Source organism: Cottoperca gobio, chromosome 9 (assembly GCF_900634415.1).
Source record: "Cottoperca gobio chromosome 9, fCotGob3.1, whole genome shotgun sequence".
Taxonomy (NCBI): domain Eukaryota; kingdom Metazoa; phylum Chordata; class Actinopteri; order Perciformes; family Bovichtidae; genus Cottoperca; species Cottoperca gobio.
This window is the reverse complement of record NC_041363.1, coordinates 8,009,304-8,028,470: the sequence shown is the minus strand read 5'-3', so window position 1 is coordinate 8,028,470 and position 19,167 is coordinate 8,009,304. Positions and strand designations below refer to the sequence as shown.

At 39.7% G+C, this 19,167-nt stretch overlaps 3 protein-coding genes and 2 non-coding genes across 5 annotated transcripts; 3 read left to right on the top strand and 2 right to left on the bottom strand.

Annotated features, from left to right (window-relative positions):
• The first annotated feature begins 823 nt into the window (after positions 1-823).
• Positions 824-11,079, top strand: fam81b (family with sequence similarity 81 member B). The gene is made up of 8 exons (XM_029438913.1): positions 824-867; positions 1,400-1,607; positions 2,487-2,605; positions 4,092-4,221; positions 6,085-6,191; positions 8,278-8,413; positions 9,010-9,211; positions 10,507-11,079. Exons 1-8 carry the CDS (start codon positions 824-826, stop codon positions 10,638-10,640), a joined length of 1,080 nt encoding a protein of 359 aa, XP_029294773.1. The 3' UTR covers positions 10,641-11,079.
• Positions 11,080-11,453: 374 nt separating this feature from the next.
• Positions 11,454-11,526, bottom strand: trnaf-gaa (transfer RNA phenylalanine (anticodon GAA)). The gene has a single exon. It is a non-coding gene; the product is annotated as a tRNA-Phe (tRNA).
• A 495-nt stretch (positions 11,527-12,021) lies between these two features.
• Positions 12,022-19,138, top strand: LOC115013636 (uncharacterized). The gene is made up of 6 exons (XM_029440079.1): positions 12,022-12,285; positions 12,848-13,570; positions 15,584-16,166; positions 17,205-17,236; positions 17,695-17,728; positions 18,164-19,138. Exons 2-6 carry the CDS (start codon positions 12,908-12,910, stop codon positions 18,757-18,759), a joined length of 1,908 nt encoding a protein of 635 aa, XP_029295939.1. The 5' UTR covers positions 12,022-12,285; positions 12,848-12,907; the 3' UTR covers positions 18,760-19,138.
• LOC115012993 (uncharacterized) lies at positions 14,621-16,601 on the top strand. The gene is made up of 2 exons (XM_029438914.1): positions 14,621-14,829; positions 15,497-16,601. Exon 2 carries the CDS (start codon positions 15,557-15,559, stop codon positions 16,220-16,222), a length of 666 nt encoding a protein of 221 aa, XP_029294774.1. The 5' UTR covers positions 14,621-14,829; positions 15,497-15,556; the 3' UTR covers positions 16,223-16,601.
• On the bottom strand, positions 17,531-17,604 carry trnai-aau (transfer RNA isoleucine (anticodon AAU)). Its single transcript has one exon. It is a non-coding gene; the product is annotated as a tRNA-Ile (tRNA).
• Positions 19,139-19,167: the final 29 nt, after the last annotated feature.

The window sequence follows — 19,167 nt, the reverse complement described above, 5'->3', positions numbered from 1 at the left end:
AGTGAATATCTCCTCACGGTCCGCTAGCTCTCCGTTCTGTGTGCTGAAATGTTTTTACTGTTCATCTACAGCCCTGGCTCTGTAAATAGGAAACAGACTAAATGTCTCGAAATCACACAACACTATTCCAGCCAAACAGCTGCAGGAAAAAGTGGGAGCAAGAGGGTAAATCTTTTTTTTTATTTGAGTGGTGAGTTCAAACATCAACATTTTCTCCAGAATCGCTGGCAGAATAAGAATAAGCTGCTTCACAAAGTATACAATGCATCACTCTTGCATTACTGTGTTGACACATTCACACTGGCAGGCAGGCACACCCCACTCAAGGATACCACAGTTACCAAGTGACAACACAAAGACATGAAATCAAGAGCTGGCTGAAGAAAAGCACAGGCCAGTGAGTATTCTAAAGTGTAAAAAGTGAAAGTTACTGCTAAATATATTGTTTAAAAAAAAAGGGATCATATTGCATTATGCCTAGATAGGGCAAAATGTTAAAATGTTTATTCGGTCTGATTTCATTTTTTTAAAGAAGTAATTCCTGCATACACTTCTAAACCGTCCTTGTGACTGAACTTTGCCTTTTTTTTCATAAATCAATGCAGCGATAATAAAAGTATGTGCGGAAATTAACTTTTTCTTTTTAATTACTATTCTATAGGAAGTGTTGTGCATGTTGCCTTCTATTATTCTGTTGAATCAAAATTACAATACATTTAACACTGCAGTGAGGTTGACAGAGAAGACTAGAAACAGTTTAATGATAAGTGTTCTGTATATCACTCCCTAATATGTAATATGTTTTTCTTTTTACACAAGAACTATGTCACACAAGTCAAAGTTACCGACCTACCAGAACCCCAGCAGGTAACTTTTCTTATTTAATTACTCTATTTTATATTTCTATTTATTACCATAACTATTATTCTAGTACCTTCATATTTTCCACCTTCCGTAGTCACTGTGGGTCATTCATTCAATTCTAAAAACAATCTCTGTCCAAGAGGAAGATAAGTTCTATTTCCTCCCGCTGACGGGATAGGACTGTGGTCAGGAGCAACCAGCTCCCTTTCTCACACCGCTGTGAATCACACTGATCAAATTATTCCTTAATCCACAGTAGCATTAGACAGGGTGACACAGCACGCACAGGGACAGTGATAGATCTGGTATGAGGATGACCTGAGGGGATGAAAACCAGCACACATCATTTCTTTCCGTCTTCATCATTCTTCTGGGTAGATGAATGCTTCATTGAATTATAAAATGATTCCGAGTCTCCAGTGCTAGAAAATGTTAGCCTTTCATGATTTGCAACACGTATCCCTACCGAAATGTATAATAAAGAGCCCTCTAAAGTTTATGGTTTAATTTTCTGTTTGTTTACTGTCTGATTAAGGCCTGATGTCTTGGAGGGTAGCCTGAGCAGTCAGGAGAGGACACTGGCTGTGCTGCTGGAACAGGCTTTCAGGATCAAAGAGGAGGTGGCAGCAGGTCTGCAGTCCGCACAGGGCTCCCTACGGGTCGAGGCACTGTCCCGCAAGCTGCTGGAGAATCACATACTGACCATCACACGCATTGTCAAGCAGCTTAGCATGGACATACGGGTATACAAGATGGTGCAGATGCAGATGGTGGATTTTGAAAGTTATTAATGCATTTAATTTATGTATTGTTGCCATGTGTCCTGTAGCCTTTCATGTCGGAAATATCTTCTCATTATGCGAGTCATAAAAGGTCATATAAAGTAATTTTCCGTGTGCATTCCCTTTTCCCTCTACCCGTCTAGTTCTCTTTTCTCGCTCCTTCATTGATCTGCTTTCCTCTCTTCTCATCTCTCTTGATGTGCAGCACACTCCTGGACACACACGCACAGCTGATTTGATTACACCTGATAGAACGGTGCAGCACCTGAGCCTGCTCGCCTCCACGTCAACATCAACTCGTGAACATTTTGTCTGTGCATGTACAAAAACAATGATGTACAGTCATCTTTGATTGAGCAGAATAACAAGCCACAGTTTGATAACCACTTTATAGACAAAGCACACAAATTAAATGCATTACTTCATTAGCGTATACCAATTGGGCCATTAACATGATTAGAGACTGTCATTATCTGAAATATTACATGAACGCCTGAGAGCCAATTAATTCTGCACATGAAGAAATAAGCAAAGGCGTGAAGTGAATATTCTGGTAAATGAAATGAAAGGAACATCACACAGTCACGACTTATCTCATGATAAGCCAGAGGGTCGTCCTGTTGATGTTGGGTTATCAGAGAACTATTTTACACAATGATCATTCATGCAAAAGCGGTGATGAAATTTCTGACACTTTTAATTTAGCTTTTTCAGCAAATGACATATGACAGTTTTAGCCACAATGGTTATTTTAACAGAATTAAAACGAGGGTCAGAAAGGGAGTTAACACGCTTCCTTCAACATAAAATAGACCAATGTGCTGTCTTTGTTCTGAGCAGGCCCTGGAGAGACAGATCGCCCAGCGGGACTCCACCACCTCTGGCACCACAATAGCTGTTCAAAGCCTGGACCAGAAGAACACGGCTGGCTTTGGAGACTTGAGAGGAAGAGTACCGAGGTATGCACACCAGGCCGACTGGCTCAACTAATGTCTACTAATGTCTGTGGTAAAAACTGTTCAGTGTTGACAAATAAAACAATAACTGCCAAGTACTAGCACATTCAAACATTCCTCTAAAGCACTATTTGAAGGGATTGTGCAATTATTTAGAGCCAGGTCTGGTGCACAAGTGACAGTCCATGGAATTGACTGATTAGCTTATCTTGCTGATATCCTACTTGTTTTTCTCCAATGAAGTGAAATTATATAGCCTGCATCCTGTCTGGCAGCTCTTTACAGTCTCACAATTTCCAATCCGCTGTAGCATCGCCTCTCACACTCCCTCAGACACGTACTCATGCATTGCACAAATTCATTATTTTGTTTTCACCAGAGGGAGGTTTCCAGATTTGAACACACTCTAGATGCTGATTAGCGCTTGCTCATTATTTGGTGTCTGTGAAGATTGCGTTTATCAGATTGGATTCCTGAAGAGAGGCTGTGACCAGTAGGATTGTTGTGAGTGTTTTTCCAGTGTAGCTACCTCGACTAAATTCTTTTGAACAGCCCTGGCAATAATTGGTGAATACACCTGAGATAAGGTAACCAGATTTTTCATCAGACAGTAGATTATTGTTATTTCACAGTAGGCCTGCCAAGAGGTGATAGATAGAGGATATTGCTTATTACTCAACAAACAGCTGATTTATGGTCCAATAAACGCCATAGAAAAACCTCATCTACTAATTATCTCTCTTGTGTGTTAGTCATAAATAACCAGGTAATGTGATGGCCGGTGATTTTTGATAAACTGTATTGTTCTGTAAAACCCTTTATGGAAGCGCTGTAGTGGCCTAGGGAAATAATCCTTATTTCACACTGGGCATCTTAATAATTAGCTACTGGCTTTAGTTGTTGATCTTACATTGTATTTTACCATGAATATTATTATAGACAAGGAGAGAGTGTTTCCTGGCTGATGGTATCTTAAATTAAGCACAGGAAGGAAGAGAGCTATAGTGCAATGCTGATAATAATGGTCAACACAATTCATGCTTAATACATAAACGGATCGATGTTGCATGTGAGACGGTGTAAAGTATTTTTCCACAATCAATCTGCTGATTGCATTTTGTGATAAATTAATTAAACTAGTTTAGTTATTTCATTGCTATGCTGTATTTTAATCAATAATTCACCATGAGATACTGATAGCTTCCCCTTTCAAATGTGTTTTTTCAATATAACATGGATACATGATCACGGATTAAGATTCTGCAGAGCCTTGTCCTGTCATCCATCAGGATGCCTTGGAAAGTATTGATAAGGGCAGCTTGTCCTATTTGATTACTATCTGAAATGTGTGCAGTACAAAAAAGGGCTTTCTCCCTGTTGAGTCCAGCCTTTTGCTCGTCTCCCTGACTTCACACGTTTCCTTCAACCCCCTCCCATCCCATTTTTCTGATGTAGTGGTCCCTCTCTGCTTTCTCACCTATTATGTCAGGTGCGATGTCGGCATTGGCAAACTGAGCGCTGACGTGAGCTCTGGGGAGCGGCGGGTGATTAGACTGCATCAGGAGGTGGCAGAGCTCAGGTCAGCTGTGGACGTACGGCTCAAAGAGCTGGAAGTCAAGGTAAGAGATGATACATGAATGCTTACAAAGGGTTGGGCAGAGGAAACGTAAGGCAGCACTTTAGTCCACATTATGTACCAAGGAGCTAAAAATCAGTGCAAAAAGTAAATAAGTCAACATAAAACCATTAATGCATTGGATAAGCAGATATAATGGACGTTAATGTTACTGTATAGTCTCAATAACTAAGTCCAGCTCAACCAAAAACATATTGCGATATCTAGGTTAACGGTTTACCTTATTGTAACGTCATTGCACAGTCAGCCACTTTTTACCATAACGTTGACGTCACCTAGTCAATGTTAACTCGTCTTGCATGGCAAGTATAACGTTATAACTAATTAACTAACGTGGATGACCTTTATTTTCCAACCTCTCACAGACTAATTTTGTTCTTACGTATTATCACTCTTAATGTTAACACGCTTTGACTTCAGCGCTATTATTAGCATCGTTAGCACAGCTATGCTAACCCAAGGCGAATTCATTAGCTGGCTAAATACACCGATACATGCTCTTTAGAGCTAACATATAAATAAAAGAATACTAGAATTTGAGATAGAGACCAAAAGTGTATTTCTGCTGTAACGTCAGGCATTTTAACATTGAGGTATATGGAAATTGTTTCCATTTGGAGCCAGCCTCAAGTAGCCAATCGATGAGCTGCAGTTTGGGGCACTTCCGCATCAAGTTTGCCGCTTGGGTCTGACTTAAGTGATCCTTTAACTTTCATCTAGTGCCATAATCACCAGGACAAAAAGGATTCAATGTTCCTAATAATTTAGAATATGACCTAATACCTGCTAAACTAATGACATTACCATCAGCTTTAGTTGTACTTTAGGTTTAGACCTTATTAGAAAATGTGAGCATGCTAACACACATGATAAACATTAGCATGTTAGCATGCTGGCATTGGCTTTGAGCTCAAAGCACCACTTTACCTAAATAGAGACTAAGACGTGGACTCTTAAACTTGTTCTCATATTTCTTAAATTATGCTGTACTCCACTAAGTAAAAAGTCTACAACCCTAACCTAATCCTTACCCCTCCTCTATTTTAACACATGCACACACAGTGTTGAGCCTAGGATTCATTTGAATACTCCAGTTTCCAATTAAGGAATAACATTTTCCTTTGTGAATTTATTAAGCTATAAAAAGGGTATTACATTAAGTTAGATGTTGCTTGCATGAAGGATATGACCAACTGACCAATATGCCCAGAGGGAGTTGGTGCTGTTTATCCTAGAGAGGCTAGCTCGCTGTGATGAGTTGGAGTTTATTGCTGCAGAGTGAGACTGGCCTTTTCCAGTAAAGTCAGAGGCTCAACCACGACCACACTCTCTGAAAAAGGTAAATGAGATGTGAAATCAATTCAAACAGGGATGTAAAGGTCACTCCATTAAAACAGCGTTTACTGCCCTTTGAGGTCAAATTTTCTTTACAAGATAAATATTATAAAAAATACTGGATTAGGACACATACAGTATGTCACATGTTATAATACTTTCCATCCCTTTACTAAATCCAAAGCCAACCTCAACTGCCCTCAACACACACTCACGGTGATCCAGCCTGTATGCAGTTCTGTTGGTGGCACAGGGAGGTAAATCACTGTGATGGCAGTACATTAGCTGTGGAGCAATGGTCAAGCATGAACTATAAAGATAATTGAAACCTCAGAGAAAGTGGGTCACCGCCGTTACTCCTAGTCCTGATTGGCCACAGGAGTGGTGCAGTAACTCAATCAGCTCGACTCAGCAGAAACAGCAGAGGGTAAAGGTCAAATGATTGAGGCGCCACCACAAGATGCTCCAACATCACATAACAGCATGTGCTTGTGTGTTTTCCTTTTTCCAGCTTTATCATGACCTCGGGAGGCTGGAGGCTTCATTGTCTGAGCATTTCCAGGGCCAAAAGAGCTCCATGGCTGATCTGCATACACAACTTAAACTACTAGAATTCAGGTAAGGCCTTTAATTCAAGAGAAAGCACAAAAATACATGGGTTACTTGTTCTAATAGTAAAGCATGTATTAGTCAGATTTCTTTGATTTCTTTTTTCGTTTCTTTTCATGGGCTTAGGGACCTCAGTGCGCAGTGGTGCTTCTGTCAATTACCAGCAACATAGTTAGCACTGATTAGGAGTAAAAAAATAAAATGAAAAAGGCAGCAAAAATGTCTCACAGCCGACGTCTTATCTCATGGTGCTAATTATTTGTGCAGACATACATACTGCTAGAATACATGCTTCTTGGGATTCACCTGATTATCAAACCGATGATTTAGGGGGGAAATTAAGCTGTTGCACTGCAAAGTTTTATGATAATTTCAATATTTACATGAAGATGCTTTTTCCACAATAATTGGCCTTGTGTTCCTGTAAATCCACGGTATGTTAGAAACATCTGTGGAGATAACTTTTAATTTAACATACACATGTTTGTAAATATGAGCTTGCTATGCTTTTTGAATTCCATATTTTCTCCAGACTCCAGAGCTTTCTGTATTTAGTGTGTGTGCTGCTATTGACTGGGACACATGGCCACTTTCTTGTTTATTTTCCCTTTAGCAGCACTCCTCAAGTGATCGGTTTGTTATGCTCCCTTTGTCATTCTGCCCAGACCCACAAAATGAATAATAATCTATGAGTTACTAATTTGTTTATGAAATAATATGCCCAGTCAGTCCTAACTCATATGTAATCTCAATTGGCAGCAACATGCAAAATGAATCACATAGTTGTACCATGTTGGAAACAGAAACAGAGAGACATGAATGATGAAATGATGCTTTATGTAGTAATGTTCAGTAATATCTGTAATGGAAACCAGGTCACTGAACATGTTGGAACCAAAAGAACAATAGATAAAAATAGATGAAAAGCAACACAGTCTGTGTTTCTGAGCCAGGTAGAATAATGACAACAACAAAGAACTTCTAATATTATATATTCCATCCACCCATGCAGGCTGCTCCTTGTTTATTTACTCCCTAAACTTGACCTGACTCATCTGTTGCCAAGTTATTTTGAAGCAAACACAGCTGATTTCAGGGAGTCCTTTATTAACCTTCTGGCAACAGACGGACCTCAGTAGATTTTGAATCCTCCTGGCTTTTTGTTAAACATTTAAAGTCCACCTCATTTACTTAAGATACAATGAGTTACTACTGACAGCCACTTTAAAAAAAAAACTTACATCAACCTTATAATGTTCTTCTTCAATGCCTGCACACACTTCTGAAAACTCATTTCACAAGATCAAATCAGCTGTCCTGTTATCTAGTGTTCCTCGCCTAACAACTGTCAACATTAGCTAGATTAGCCAGCAAGCATGGAGTTATAAATGAGGTGTCTCTGTAGCAGACATGAAGAGTTATATGAATGTATAGCAGGAGTCTGATTTGTATTGCGGTCAAACAGACACAAATAAAGCGCTGCTATTTGCCTCAATGATTTTCTCATTTAGGAAGAATCCCTTAAATCGGAGGAATTAGAGGAAAGAAGGTCAATTGAATTGCCCGTATGTTTTTATATAATAGAAAATATTGTGTCTTATGGTACAATACAGCCCACACATTTGTATTGTTGAGCCAATGGGCTGTGTGAGTAATGTGAGCTACATACAGCTAGCCTAAATAAATGGCAACCATGTTCAATATTTCAGGAAGAGATTTGTTTTTCTCACCCGAAACAAACTCAGTGTTCAGAGCCATAAGATCAACAAAAGGTCATGGGATCAACATCAAGTGTTTCTTCACTGTTCATGCAACATCATTCCACCACAAGGAATCAAGTGTGTGTGTTTCTATGCACATATAACAGCAGCATCTAACTATAGAGCAACACTGTTCTGCCTGCTGAGGCTGGCCTCAAGTAGGCCTAAACTACAAAAAGCACTACAATTTATTGCCAGTCAGTATACATGGTGTTTTTAGTTTCTAGTTTGAAACAAATAAATGCAATTTGAAAATTCTTAACTTTCATCTGTGACTGCATTTTCAAAGTAAAGCCGACTACATTTATCTTCTTTTTATTCCTGCTGGTTTGCAGGATGTCAGGTGAACTGAAGCAAGCCAAGGAGCAGACAGATTCACTGAGGAAGTGGACACAACAACAGCTCAACAGTCTGGCCCAGACTCATGCGGAACGCAGCCAGCAGCAACGCACACAACTGCAGGACAAAACGGTATCGTAGCTGTCAGTTTGACCCACAACTTAAGCAATTATGTCCACAGTAGCAAAATGCAAGTAATAGTCTGGCTGTATTCAGAATATGGTATATCTGTACTTTATGACTCCTTTGCCTTTACCGTCATTTTCATGCCTCCACTATGACATTTTCAGGCTCTACAATAGACTTATTTTTTTGTGAGTGGCGTTCATTGGTGCAAAGTTCAGTAAAACTTTTTGAGATGTGACTCAAAAAGAAAAAAAGTACTTCACTTTGAAAAATGATAATTAAGTGTAACAGATGGTGAGAAAGCTGCAAAGTTAAAGGGAGGGTTTCGTTTGGGTGAGTTGTTCATCTTCATTTAACATGAGACATTTTCTAGCAATGATATATCATTTTAAATTAACCATGAGACCTATAACTACACTCTTGTACTCTAATACATTAAAAGTAATATGGTTCTGAATTAGTAAAGCTCAAACTTTACAAGCAGCACCTTCGAAATCAGGATTAAAAAGAATGTTCCGGGCTGGTCACATATACAGCTTGAGAGTTCAAATATGCTCTGCAGTGATGTACGTTGGAAATTTTTTTTTTAATTCTGTATTCAGTTAGAAGCAGAGTCTAGATTAGCTGTCGGGCTACGTGCTCTGGAGGCCCGTGTGGAGCAGTTTGAGACGCAGCAGGTTCAGGCCGACCGCAGTCGGGCAGATCAGCTGAAACTCTCTGAAAACAAACTCCGTAAAAGAATCACCTCTGTGGAGAGCAGACTTCATCAGGAGCTGCAGCTGCTCAAACAAGAATACCACAAAGGTGGGGGATCACTGTCTGTAACTCGCTGTCATCAGTGAGTAAACACACACATTCTCCACATATGTACCATATACGTCAAGGAAAAAATACACATGCAGAAGAGCTTCACAAAAGAGTCAGAAAAAGAGAGTCATAATTAAAGTGACATGACAACTTGACTAATATGGTTCATTTATTTTGACCACAAATGAGATGCTTAATATCCCAATCAATTACTTTGTGATTACATCTTAAATTAAGCATGATAAGTGAGCTAAATTTGAATGATGCTGATAATAAGGGCAGCAGAGCTTTTATACACAGGAGGCAACATGCCTAAGTCTCACACAACATGTGGTTTCATTAAATTGTTACACCACAGTGTAACAATGTTGACAACCACAGTGTAAAGTGGGTTTGTGTATTACCCTTATCCTAAGTATCTGGAACTATTTTAGTTATTATTTCACGAAGAAACATGACTATGGAACCTGACCAGAACCAGTACAGTGATGGATTCGATGACAGAAGATTGGCCTGAAGATCTCTTTAACAGGCCAGGATCGATTGATCATACATGTTGAGTCATATGGCTTACAACAGACTTGGGCCAAGGTTAAAGTATATATAACTGCAATGTGAGCTACAGCTGCTTTAAGTAGCTACCACAAATATAATAAGTTATAGGTCAAGCCATACACAGCCATCCAGGTAACTCAGTACAGCAGCTCTGCTCTGCATCAAGCTGCTGTTGACTTCGATCTCCATCTCACTGATGTGCCAATTGGCATCTTATTTCCCAGGAGCCCTGGCACAAGATCTCTAACCCTTCCCACTTTCTGTCAACCTCGCTCAGTCTCCAGCTCTTATTAAAGTGTAGACGAATAGAAAAGAGGTAAATAAGAGCAGGAGTAAACTGCTATATGAATCATCGTTCAGCCGCCGCTCTCACTTGTGGAGAGCCATCCATCCATCCATCCCTCACTCTATTTTAAGTATAGGATGAAAAGATGGAAGGCGATGGTATTAGATGGGAGAAAAGCAATACATAATTGATGAGTGTCGTAAATATTCAAGGCAAGACAGGCGAGGAGTCAGAAAGAGAAGGAGAGAGATTTAATATCCCATCATTGTACAAGAAAGTTTATCACTCCATCCCATAGCTCATAGTCACTGGATATTACTTCTTAGAGTACAGTGTTCTTAATGATGTCATAATAAGTGATGATTAGGACCATAGGCAATTTTAATCAGAAATTAGAAAGAGGACAGTAGAGTAAAACTGATCCTCTACACCCTGCTTCTCTTTTTAAAAGGGTTCCTGTCTGTGCATGATGCCATTGAGTCCTTGAGGCAGATAGGTGACATCAAATCCCGCCTTGACAAGAAGAAGCTTCAGAAGGACATCAAGCATGTCTGCAGCAAGGTGGCTGAGCTCAATGACTTGTGACATAATCAACTGAAGAAGAGCTCCAATGTTACTGTCACACCTAAACTGGAGCAACAGCTAGAGTCAAACTCTTTAAAACCAAAAGGCATGCCAGTCAGTAAGTGTTAACTGTTTCCTCACTGGCTTATATTCACATCTTATTCTATGAACCCACAGCTATTTGTACTATGGATATATTTAACTGAATCACTCTTTGAAAATCAGATTATCCTGTAATTTGAAGTAGAAAATATTTTGTTAAATGTTAGGCTACTTGAGCAGTCAGACCTGTTAATGACAGTTACGTTGTGTCAAGAAGATTAATTGTCTACCATTTCCCTTTTAAATTCACCCCATCTGTTGTTGTTTTTGTATTACTTAAAACATACAAGGTTCAGCCATTATTTTTCATTTATCTTGTTGAAAACTTGAGATGAGCAAACTAGTGCATCAAACGATTGTCCTAATATTATTTTTAATAAATTAAGTAAATCTTCTTCTTTTTTTTAATAGTTTTTGTAAAGTAATGCAATTAAATAGTATTGGCTATTTTAAGATGTCTTATTGCATTGTCAGTATAACCCTGTTTTAAACCAGTTTTTCTTTTACTATTACAGTCTAAAGCTGCACTATATATCCTGAACGCTAATGAATGTCAAACAATGTTTGTGAATATGGTAAATGTATTGAATGATAAGAAACTGTCAGAATGGGGTACTACATTGCCAGTATTGATGTTGTTGTTTAATGGAGACTTGCTCTGGCTACTAAGAGAACTACGACTGAGTACAGGAAGTACATGTACTGTTAAAAGGAAAGAAGGAAAAAGACACCTGCCGAAACCCGGGATCGAACCAGGGACCTTTAGATCTTCAGTCTAACGCTCTCCCAACTGAGCTATTTCGGCTTGTTCGACTTTACTTCACCATATGACGACAACTAATCACTCTCGCACTCATTCATAGGGACCACTAACCGCACAATGGACAGCAAGCGGCGTGATTGGCTTAGGTCCATTCTCACAAAGGACAGTAAGTATCGTGATTGGACGAAGAATTTCGTTCACCTCTCTACCAAAGATAATATTTATTTAAAGTGATGATAACAGCATTTTGATAATACTCTCAGCTGAGGGCAATTTCTGCGTCACCAAGTCCACAGCCCGAACTAAATCAGTTAACTATCTGTTGGTAAAGCCGGAAGTGGTACAAATTCCTCATAAACATTTTGCTAAATTCTCCTCAGAAGGGCGGAGTCTTCTCCTCAGAAGGGCGGAGTCTCTCCCATTGGTCAACGTTGGTGCGGTCACGCCCCTTGGAGAGCAGCGTTATGACGAGTTGATGTTAGACCTGTTTACCTGACAGGAGAAGTGTACCTATTGTGTTTTACATTCAATATTGTGTTCATTATCCATTCAGTGCAGAAAATACATATTGTGCAGAAATACATATATGATTGAGGTAGTCAAATACATATGATAGTCTTCAAGTGTGGATTAATACAATCAGGAGTTATTTACTTCACACAGATGGATGTCGATCCCGAGCCCTTGTAGTTATTGGCACCACGCTATAACCAACTGAGCTATGTGACGTAAGGAACGAGGAAATGAAACCTACCAAACAGAAAGTAACATTTACAAGGAGAAAGCGACTCCTCACTGACGGTAAGGCAAAACTGTTTTAACATGTTTTGATAGATTTTTAGAGGGAGTAAAATGTCTAGAGTTTTATATGATTTATGTATACTTGTCTCATACACGAGGACTGCAACTGTGGTTTTAAAGAACTAAGTTATCATGTAGACCAGTGGTGTGCCATAACGTTAAAGTGAAGTTCTGATTAATAGTAAGACTAACCGAATGCACTGAAACTAGCAAGGCCATCAAGATTCAAGTTAGCAAAACAAGGAAGCAAACTCAGTCAGTCAGAAAATATGTCACTCAAATCCACAAGTAGGACGAAGTAACACAAGCCAATGCAAGTTTATTTGTATAGCACTTCTTCACTTCTTCAGTGCTTCAAATAAAAACGTAGCTTCAAATAAAAACGTAACAAGGCATCAAGACAAGTTATTAAATAAATACAGTGTATATAAAGACACAGAAAGAGTCCAAACCAAATTGTTCCATGTTGTTTTTTCTTGCCTCTGTTAAGTAAAGGTTACACACTGATTTCTCTTGATTCTGCTCTAACATGATGCCACATCTCTGTTTTATTTTCTCACAGAACTTCAGATCTTTGCGGGACTTGAACAACGTTCTCTATCAGTCACATTCCTAAATCAAGATGTCAATACAGTTCTCTGGATGGCAGGTGTTCGACGATGGCGCTTCCTTTTCTGGTGAGGAGCTGCAGCCGTCCCAGAAACCCCAAAACCGGGGCGCTTACTCTATGTACCACGGGACCAGCATTGCCAGTGCACGGCTCATCCTTGCCAATGGCTTTAAACAGTCATCAAGTGGCATGCTGGGAAAGGGCGTGTATGTCAGTCGTAATATAAAAAAGGCGGCTCATTATCCTCTGCAAAGTAACATTACAGACCGTGTGGTCCTTAAGGTGCAAGTGCGTGTTGGCCGAGTTAAGCGCATTGACCAGGACAACCATCCCTTGCAGTTCACTTGGAGCGCCAATGGCTACGATACTGCGTGGGTGCCCCCTAATTGTGGACTTAAAGCTGTGCGCAGTGGCCTAGAGGAGGATTGCGTGTTTGACCCCAAAAGAGTCAAGGTGGAAGGCATTGCAAAGGCACCAAACACAACCATAGAGGAAGAACTTAAACTTCTTATATCAAAGCAATCCAAAACATCCAGAGGAGACGGTGCTGCAGATTTGTGTTCACTGTGTAAGAGAAAGACCCAGCTGGGTTCTCCACACATCAAGCAACAGTGCTGGGAGTGTGGGAAAAACATCTGCATTCTCATGGCCAAGCATTTCTGTCCAGCCAAACCCTGACAGGAGTGAGGGGAAATAGATATAGATGAAAATAACAATTCCAAATTGTTGTTGTCATATTTTGGAAACAGGAATCATGGTTGTGTAATCTTTTCCTTCTATAAATCAATATGTTTAAATACTGCTGGAAATGTTTTGGAGATCTCTGTTAATGATCGACCACATTTCATTAATGAATTGACACTAGTTTATAGTAAACCATAGCTCTTTTAGTTTTAAAGTTGTATAATCTATATCTTATAGTTTTCTATTATCTGATCAGCATGCATTATAATCACACGCAACGCAAGATTACTTTTTCCTGTGCAACAGTGTACGACAGTTATTTTGTCAATTGTCAATGTCAATTTGGAAATATGTGACAGATGATTTCACTGAACTGAAGCCAATAAATATCATTGCTATATTATCAGACCCATAATGTCTGTATGTTTGATTTGATTCCATAATGGTGAACAGATTCAGAAAAGTTCATTCAGTAGTAAGGAACTCAGCCTTCAGATAGAGACAGTTTTACGATTTCATACTTTTAGCTGTTACAACATTCAGGATGGTGAAGTGTAGTAAGCGGTGAATGAAACATTTATTTTGACGTGTCCCAAAGGTACATGCAAAAAAAAAGATGTGGTGAATATATTAAATGTCCTATTCATGTGCTACAAGGAGACAGACGTGCCGGCTGCGCTCTGAAGTCTTACTAAAGATATGAGGAAAGGCTCTAATATCAAATAGTTTTGTTTTCAGGCTGATACAAAAATAGACAGTTTACTGCTTTACACATGTTTAATTTCTAAGGGCATAGCAATGGGAGTAACACAATATAACAGCTTATTTTTATGATACCTGTACATATTATACAAGAAGGAACAATTATACTGCTTCTCAGAGTAGCACACTCCAGTGGGGATTTCTCTTGGCCTTGCTTGTCACCATTACCAGATTAGCTAGGGGGTGGGCTTTGGCACATACTCCTGTCCTCCCCTTCTCTGTGCACTTAATACAGTATTCCTCCACTACTATCTGCCATATTTCATTGCTTCTGGGAAACAAGGCTTCATAAATTGTAGAGGTTGACAAAAAGCTACTTATTGCCAGTACGGGGATCGAACCACCGACCTTGGAGTTTTAGCATCACGCTCTAAGCAACAGAGCTAACCGGCCGTGGCGAAGCGGAAAATGTGACGTAATCAAAGACTAAATAAAACCCACGAAACAGAAAGTAAAATATAGAAAGAGAAAGCGACTCCTCACTGACGGTAAGACAAAACTGGTTTAACATTTAAATGTTTCGTACTTTGATAGATTTTTAGAGGGAGTGAATAGAATAACAGCAGTGTTGTATGGAGCTGTATATGAAAGGCTATTCTAGAAGTGATAGTGTTCAGTCTGACAAATGCTAAAATATATAGTCACCCTGTGTTCTAAAATGTCTAGAGTTTTATATGATTTATGTATACTTTTCTCATACACGAGGACTGCAACTGTGGTTTTAAAGAACTAAGTTATCATGTAGACCAGTGGTGTGTCATAACGTTAAAGTTTAGTTCTAATTTATAAAGTAAGACTAACCGAATGCACCGTGTGCACTGAAACTAGCAAGGCTATCAAGATTCAAGTTAGCCAAACAAGGACACAGGAGATTCAGTTAGAAAATATGTCACTCAAATCCACAAGTAGGACGAAGTAACACAAGCCAATGCAAGTTCATGTGCAGGCTATAGCACTTCTCAACAACAAGGCTATTCATAGTGCTTTAAATAAAAACGTAACAAGGCATCAAGACAAGTTATGAAATAAATACAGTGTATATAAAGACACAGAAAGATTCCAAACCAAATTGTTCCATGTTTTATTTTGTTACACACTGATTTCTCTTGATTCTGCTCTAACATGATGCCACATCTCTGTTTTAATTTCTCGCAGAACTTCAGCTCTTTGCGGGACTTGAACAACGTCCTCTATCAGTCACATTTCTAAATCAAGATGTCAATACAGTTCTCTGGATGGCAGGTGTTCGACGATGGTGCTTCCTTTTCTGGTGGGGAGCTGCAGCCGTCCCAGAAACCTCGAAACCGGGGCGCTTACTCTATGTACCACGGGACCAGCATTGCCAGTGCACGGCTCATCATTGCCAATGGCTTTAAACAGTCATCAGGTGGCATGCTGGGAAAGGGCGTGTATGTCAGTCGTGATATAAATAAGGCATCTCGTTATCCTCTGCTAAGTATCACTACAGACCGTGTGGTCTTTAAGGTGCAAGTGCGTGTTGGCCGAGTTAAGCGCATTGACAAGGACAACCATCCCTTGCAGTACACCTGGAAAGCCAATGGCTACGACAGTGCGTGGGTGCCCCCTAATTGTGGCTTTGCAGCTGTGCGCAGTGGCCTAGAGGAGGATTGTGTGTTTGACCCCAAAAGAGTGAAGGTGGAAGGCATTGCAAAGGCACCAAACACAACCATAGAGAAAGAACTTAAACTTCTTATATCAAAGCAATCCAACACATCCAGAGGAGATGGTGCTGCAGATTTGTGTTCACTGTGTAAGAGAAAGACCCAGCTGGGTTCTCCACACATCAAGCAACAGTGCTGGGAGTGTGGGAAAAACATCTGCATTCTCATGGCCAAGCATTTCTGTCCAGCCAAACCCTGACAGGAGTGAGGGGAAATAGATATAGATGAAATAACAATTCCAAATTGTTGTTGTCATATTTTGGAAACAGGAATCATGGTTGTGTAATCTTTTCCTTCTATAAATCAATATGTTTAAATACTGCTGGAAATGTTTTGGAGATCTCTGTTAATGATCGACCACATTTCATTAATGAATTGACACTAGTTTATAGTAAACCATAGCTCTTTTAGTTTTAAAGTTGTATAATCTATATGTTATAGTTTTCTATTATCTGATCAGCATGCATTATAATCACACGCAACGCAAGATTACTTTTTCCTGTGCAACAGTGTACGACAGTTCTTTTGTCAATTGTCAATGTCAATTTGGAAATATGTGACAGATGATTTCACTGAACTGAAGCCAATAAATATCATTGCTATATTATCAGACCCATAATGTGTGTATGTTTGATTTGATTCCATAATGGTGAACAGATTCAGAAAAGTTCATTCAGTAGTAAGGAACTCAGCCTTCAGATAGAGACAGTTTTACGATTTCATACTTTTAGCTGTTACAACATTCAGGATCTGAAGTCTCTGAAGTCTGACGCTCTGAAGTCTTACTAAAGATATGAGGAAATAAATAGTGTTGTTTTCAGGCTGATACAAAAATAGACAGTTCTCTGCTTTACACAAGTTTAATTTCTAAGGGCATAGCAATGGGAGTAACACAATATAACAGCTTTTTTTTATGATACCACTACTGTACATATTATACATGAAGGAACAATTATACTGCTTCTCAGAGTAGCACACTCCAGTGGGGTTTTCTCTTGGCCTTGCTTATCACCATTACCAGATTACCTGGGGGGTGGGCTTTGGCACATACTCCTGTCCTCCCCTTCTCTGTGCACTTAATACAGTATTCCACTGCTGGAATACTACCTGGTTTGCATGCTTGTTGTTAAATGATTAAACACAAATAGAGTGAATTTATGCTTAGTTTTTGTTCATTTTAGACACAGGGAACCAGACAGGGCCTCAAGATCAGGTACTAAAGCATCACCCATCTTAAAGTCCTTATCATGTCAGCTGATATTAAGCTTTTGTAGTACATATTCCAAGACAAAATTGACCATATCACCAAAACCAATTGCAACACAATGAACCAGTTGTTAACCCAGCCTCCTTCCAATGAATGCAGCTGACATGAAATGTAATACAGTAGGCATTCAGGTCTTTATGAAGGCAAATACAGAAGTGGAATTTTCTTGTATCTATAAAAGCGGTACTATATCGTTGCTTCTGGGGTACAAGACTTCATAAATTTGACAAAAGATACTTATGGCCAGTACGGGGATCGAACCCGCGACCTTGGCGTTATTAGCACCACGCTCTAACCAACTGAGCTAACCGGCCACGTATGATCGTCATCACAGTTATCAATATGAACAGGGGTAGGATGTGACTTCGAAAGTCGGAAAGTGTATATTTAAATCCACTGAACAGAAAGTGAAAGTTAGAGAGCGACTCGTCACATACGGTAAGTTTAGTTCATTTACTAGTTAACGCGAATTCAGAAACTTAAACGACACTATAGCTTATGACTTTAAAGAACATGCAGTATTAGTTACATTAAGTTACTATACTTAACGGTAATAAATCAGTTAAATTCCGTCGTTAACTTCCTTCTAAATTCTAATAAATGATCTGACATTTTCACACAGTTTCTGCTGTCAGATATCAAAAATGGTGACCCTGTGCATAAAGCAGTGTTTATAGCAGCAATATAGCTGAAATGTCTAAATGGGACACAGACTATAATAGGACATATAATTGGTGCAACACTGACACATGCCACCATGTCCACTTAAGAATCAAAGCTACATACATTTTAAAACACTGGTCATGAAGAATGACACCCAATCTCTCATGAATCTGTTATAACACGATGCTATGTTTGCATTTATTCTCACAGAGCTTCTGGTCTTAAACAGCATCCCTTGTAAAAGAAAGATGTCGCTGCCGTTCTTTGGATGGGAGGTGACCTATGATGATGCCTCTCCTCGTGTGGAGCTGGGGGCATCTCAGGAGCCCAAAGACAGTGGTGTCTACACCATGTACCATGGCACCAGCGTTGCCAACGCACGGCTCATCATTGCTAATGGCTTTCGTCAGTCATCAGGTGGCATGTTGGGCAAGGGCGTGTATGTCAGTCGAGATAAGAAAAAGGCGGAACGTTATCCTTTGAATATTAACTCTTCAGACCGTGTGGTCCTTGAGTTAGGTGTGCGTGTGGGCCGTGTCAAGCGTATTGACAAGGACAACCATCCTATGCAGTACACCTGGAGCACGCAGGGCTACGACACTGCTTGGGTGCCCGCTAATTGTGGCATGAAAGCCGTGCCTAGTGGCTTACAGGAGGATTGTGTGTTTGACCCCCAAAAAGTGAAGGTTGTAGGAATTTCACAGGCTCCAGATACGGCACTGACAGAGCTTCAGGAGCTGGTAGCTAATGGTCTAAGAAATCCCGGCGGAGGAAATGTGGGTGCAGCATCGCACCTTGGCAGGTGATGTGGAAGTGTGCTCACTGTGTAAGAGAAAGACCCAGCAGGGTTCTCAGCACATCAACCAAACATGTTGGGGCTGTGGGCAAAACATCTGCATTAACATGACCAAGCATGTCTGTGCAGCGAGTATCTGAGAGGTTATCTGCAAAGTCCTTTTGTATGTATTGAAGTACTGTTCATACTGAAGTTCACTATAATGATCTATCTGATACTTCATTCTCATTATATTCAATATGCATAAGGTTTATGTGCAATCAAGATGAGACAATGCTTTTTGTACCGAGCAAGATGCCTTTATTTCGCTCATGATTTTTATTTGCTGAATTGTTTTATATTGTAAAACCAAAGAATCATGTAAAGCCAATAAATATTATGATATCTGACACATAATGTCCAGTTTGATATGATTTCA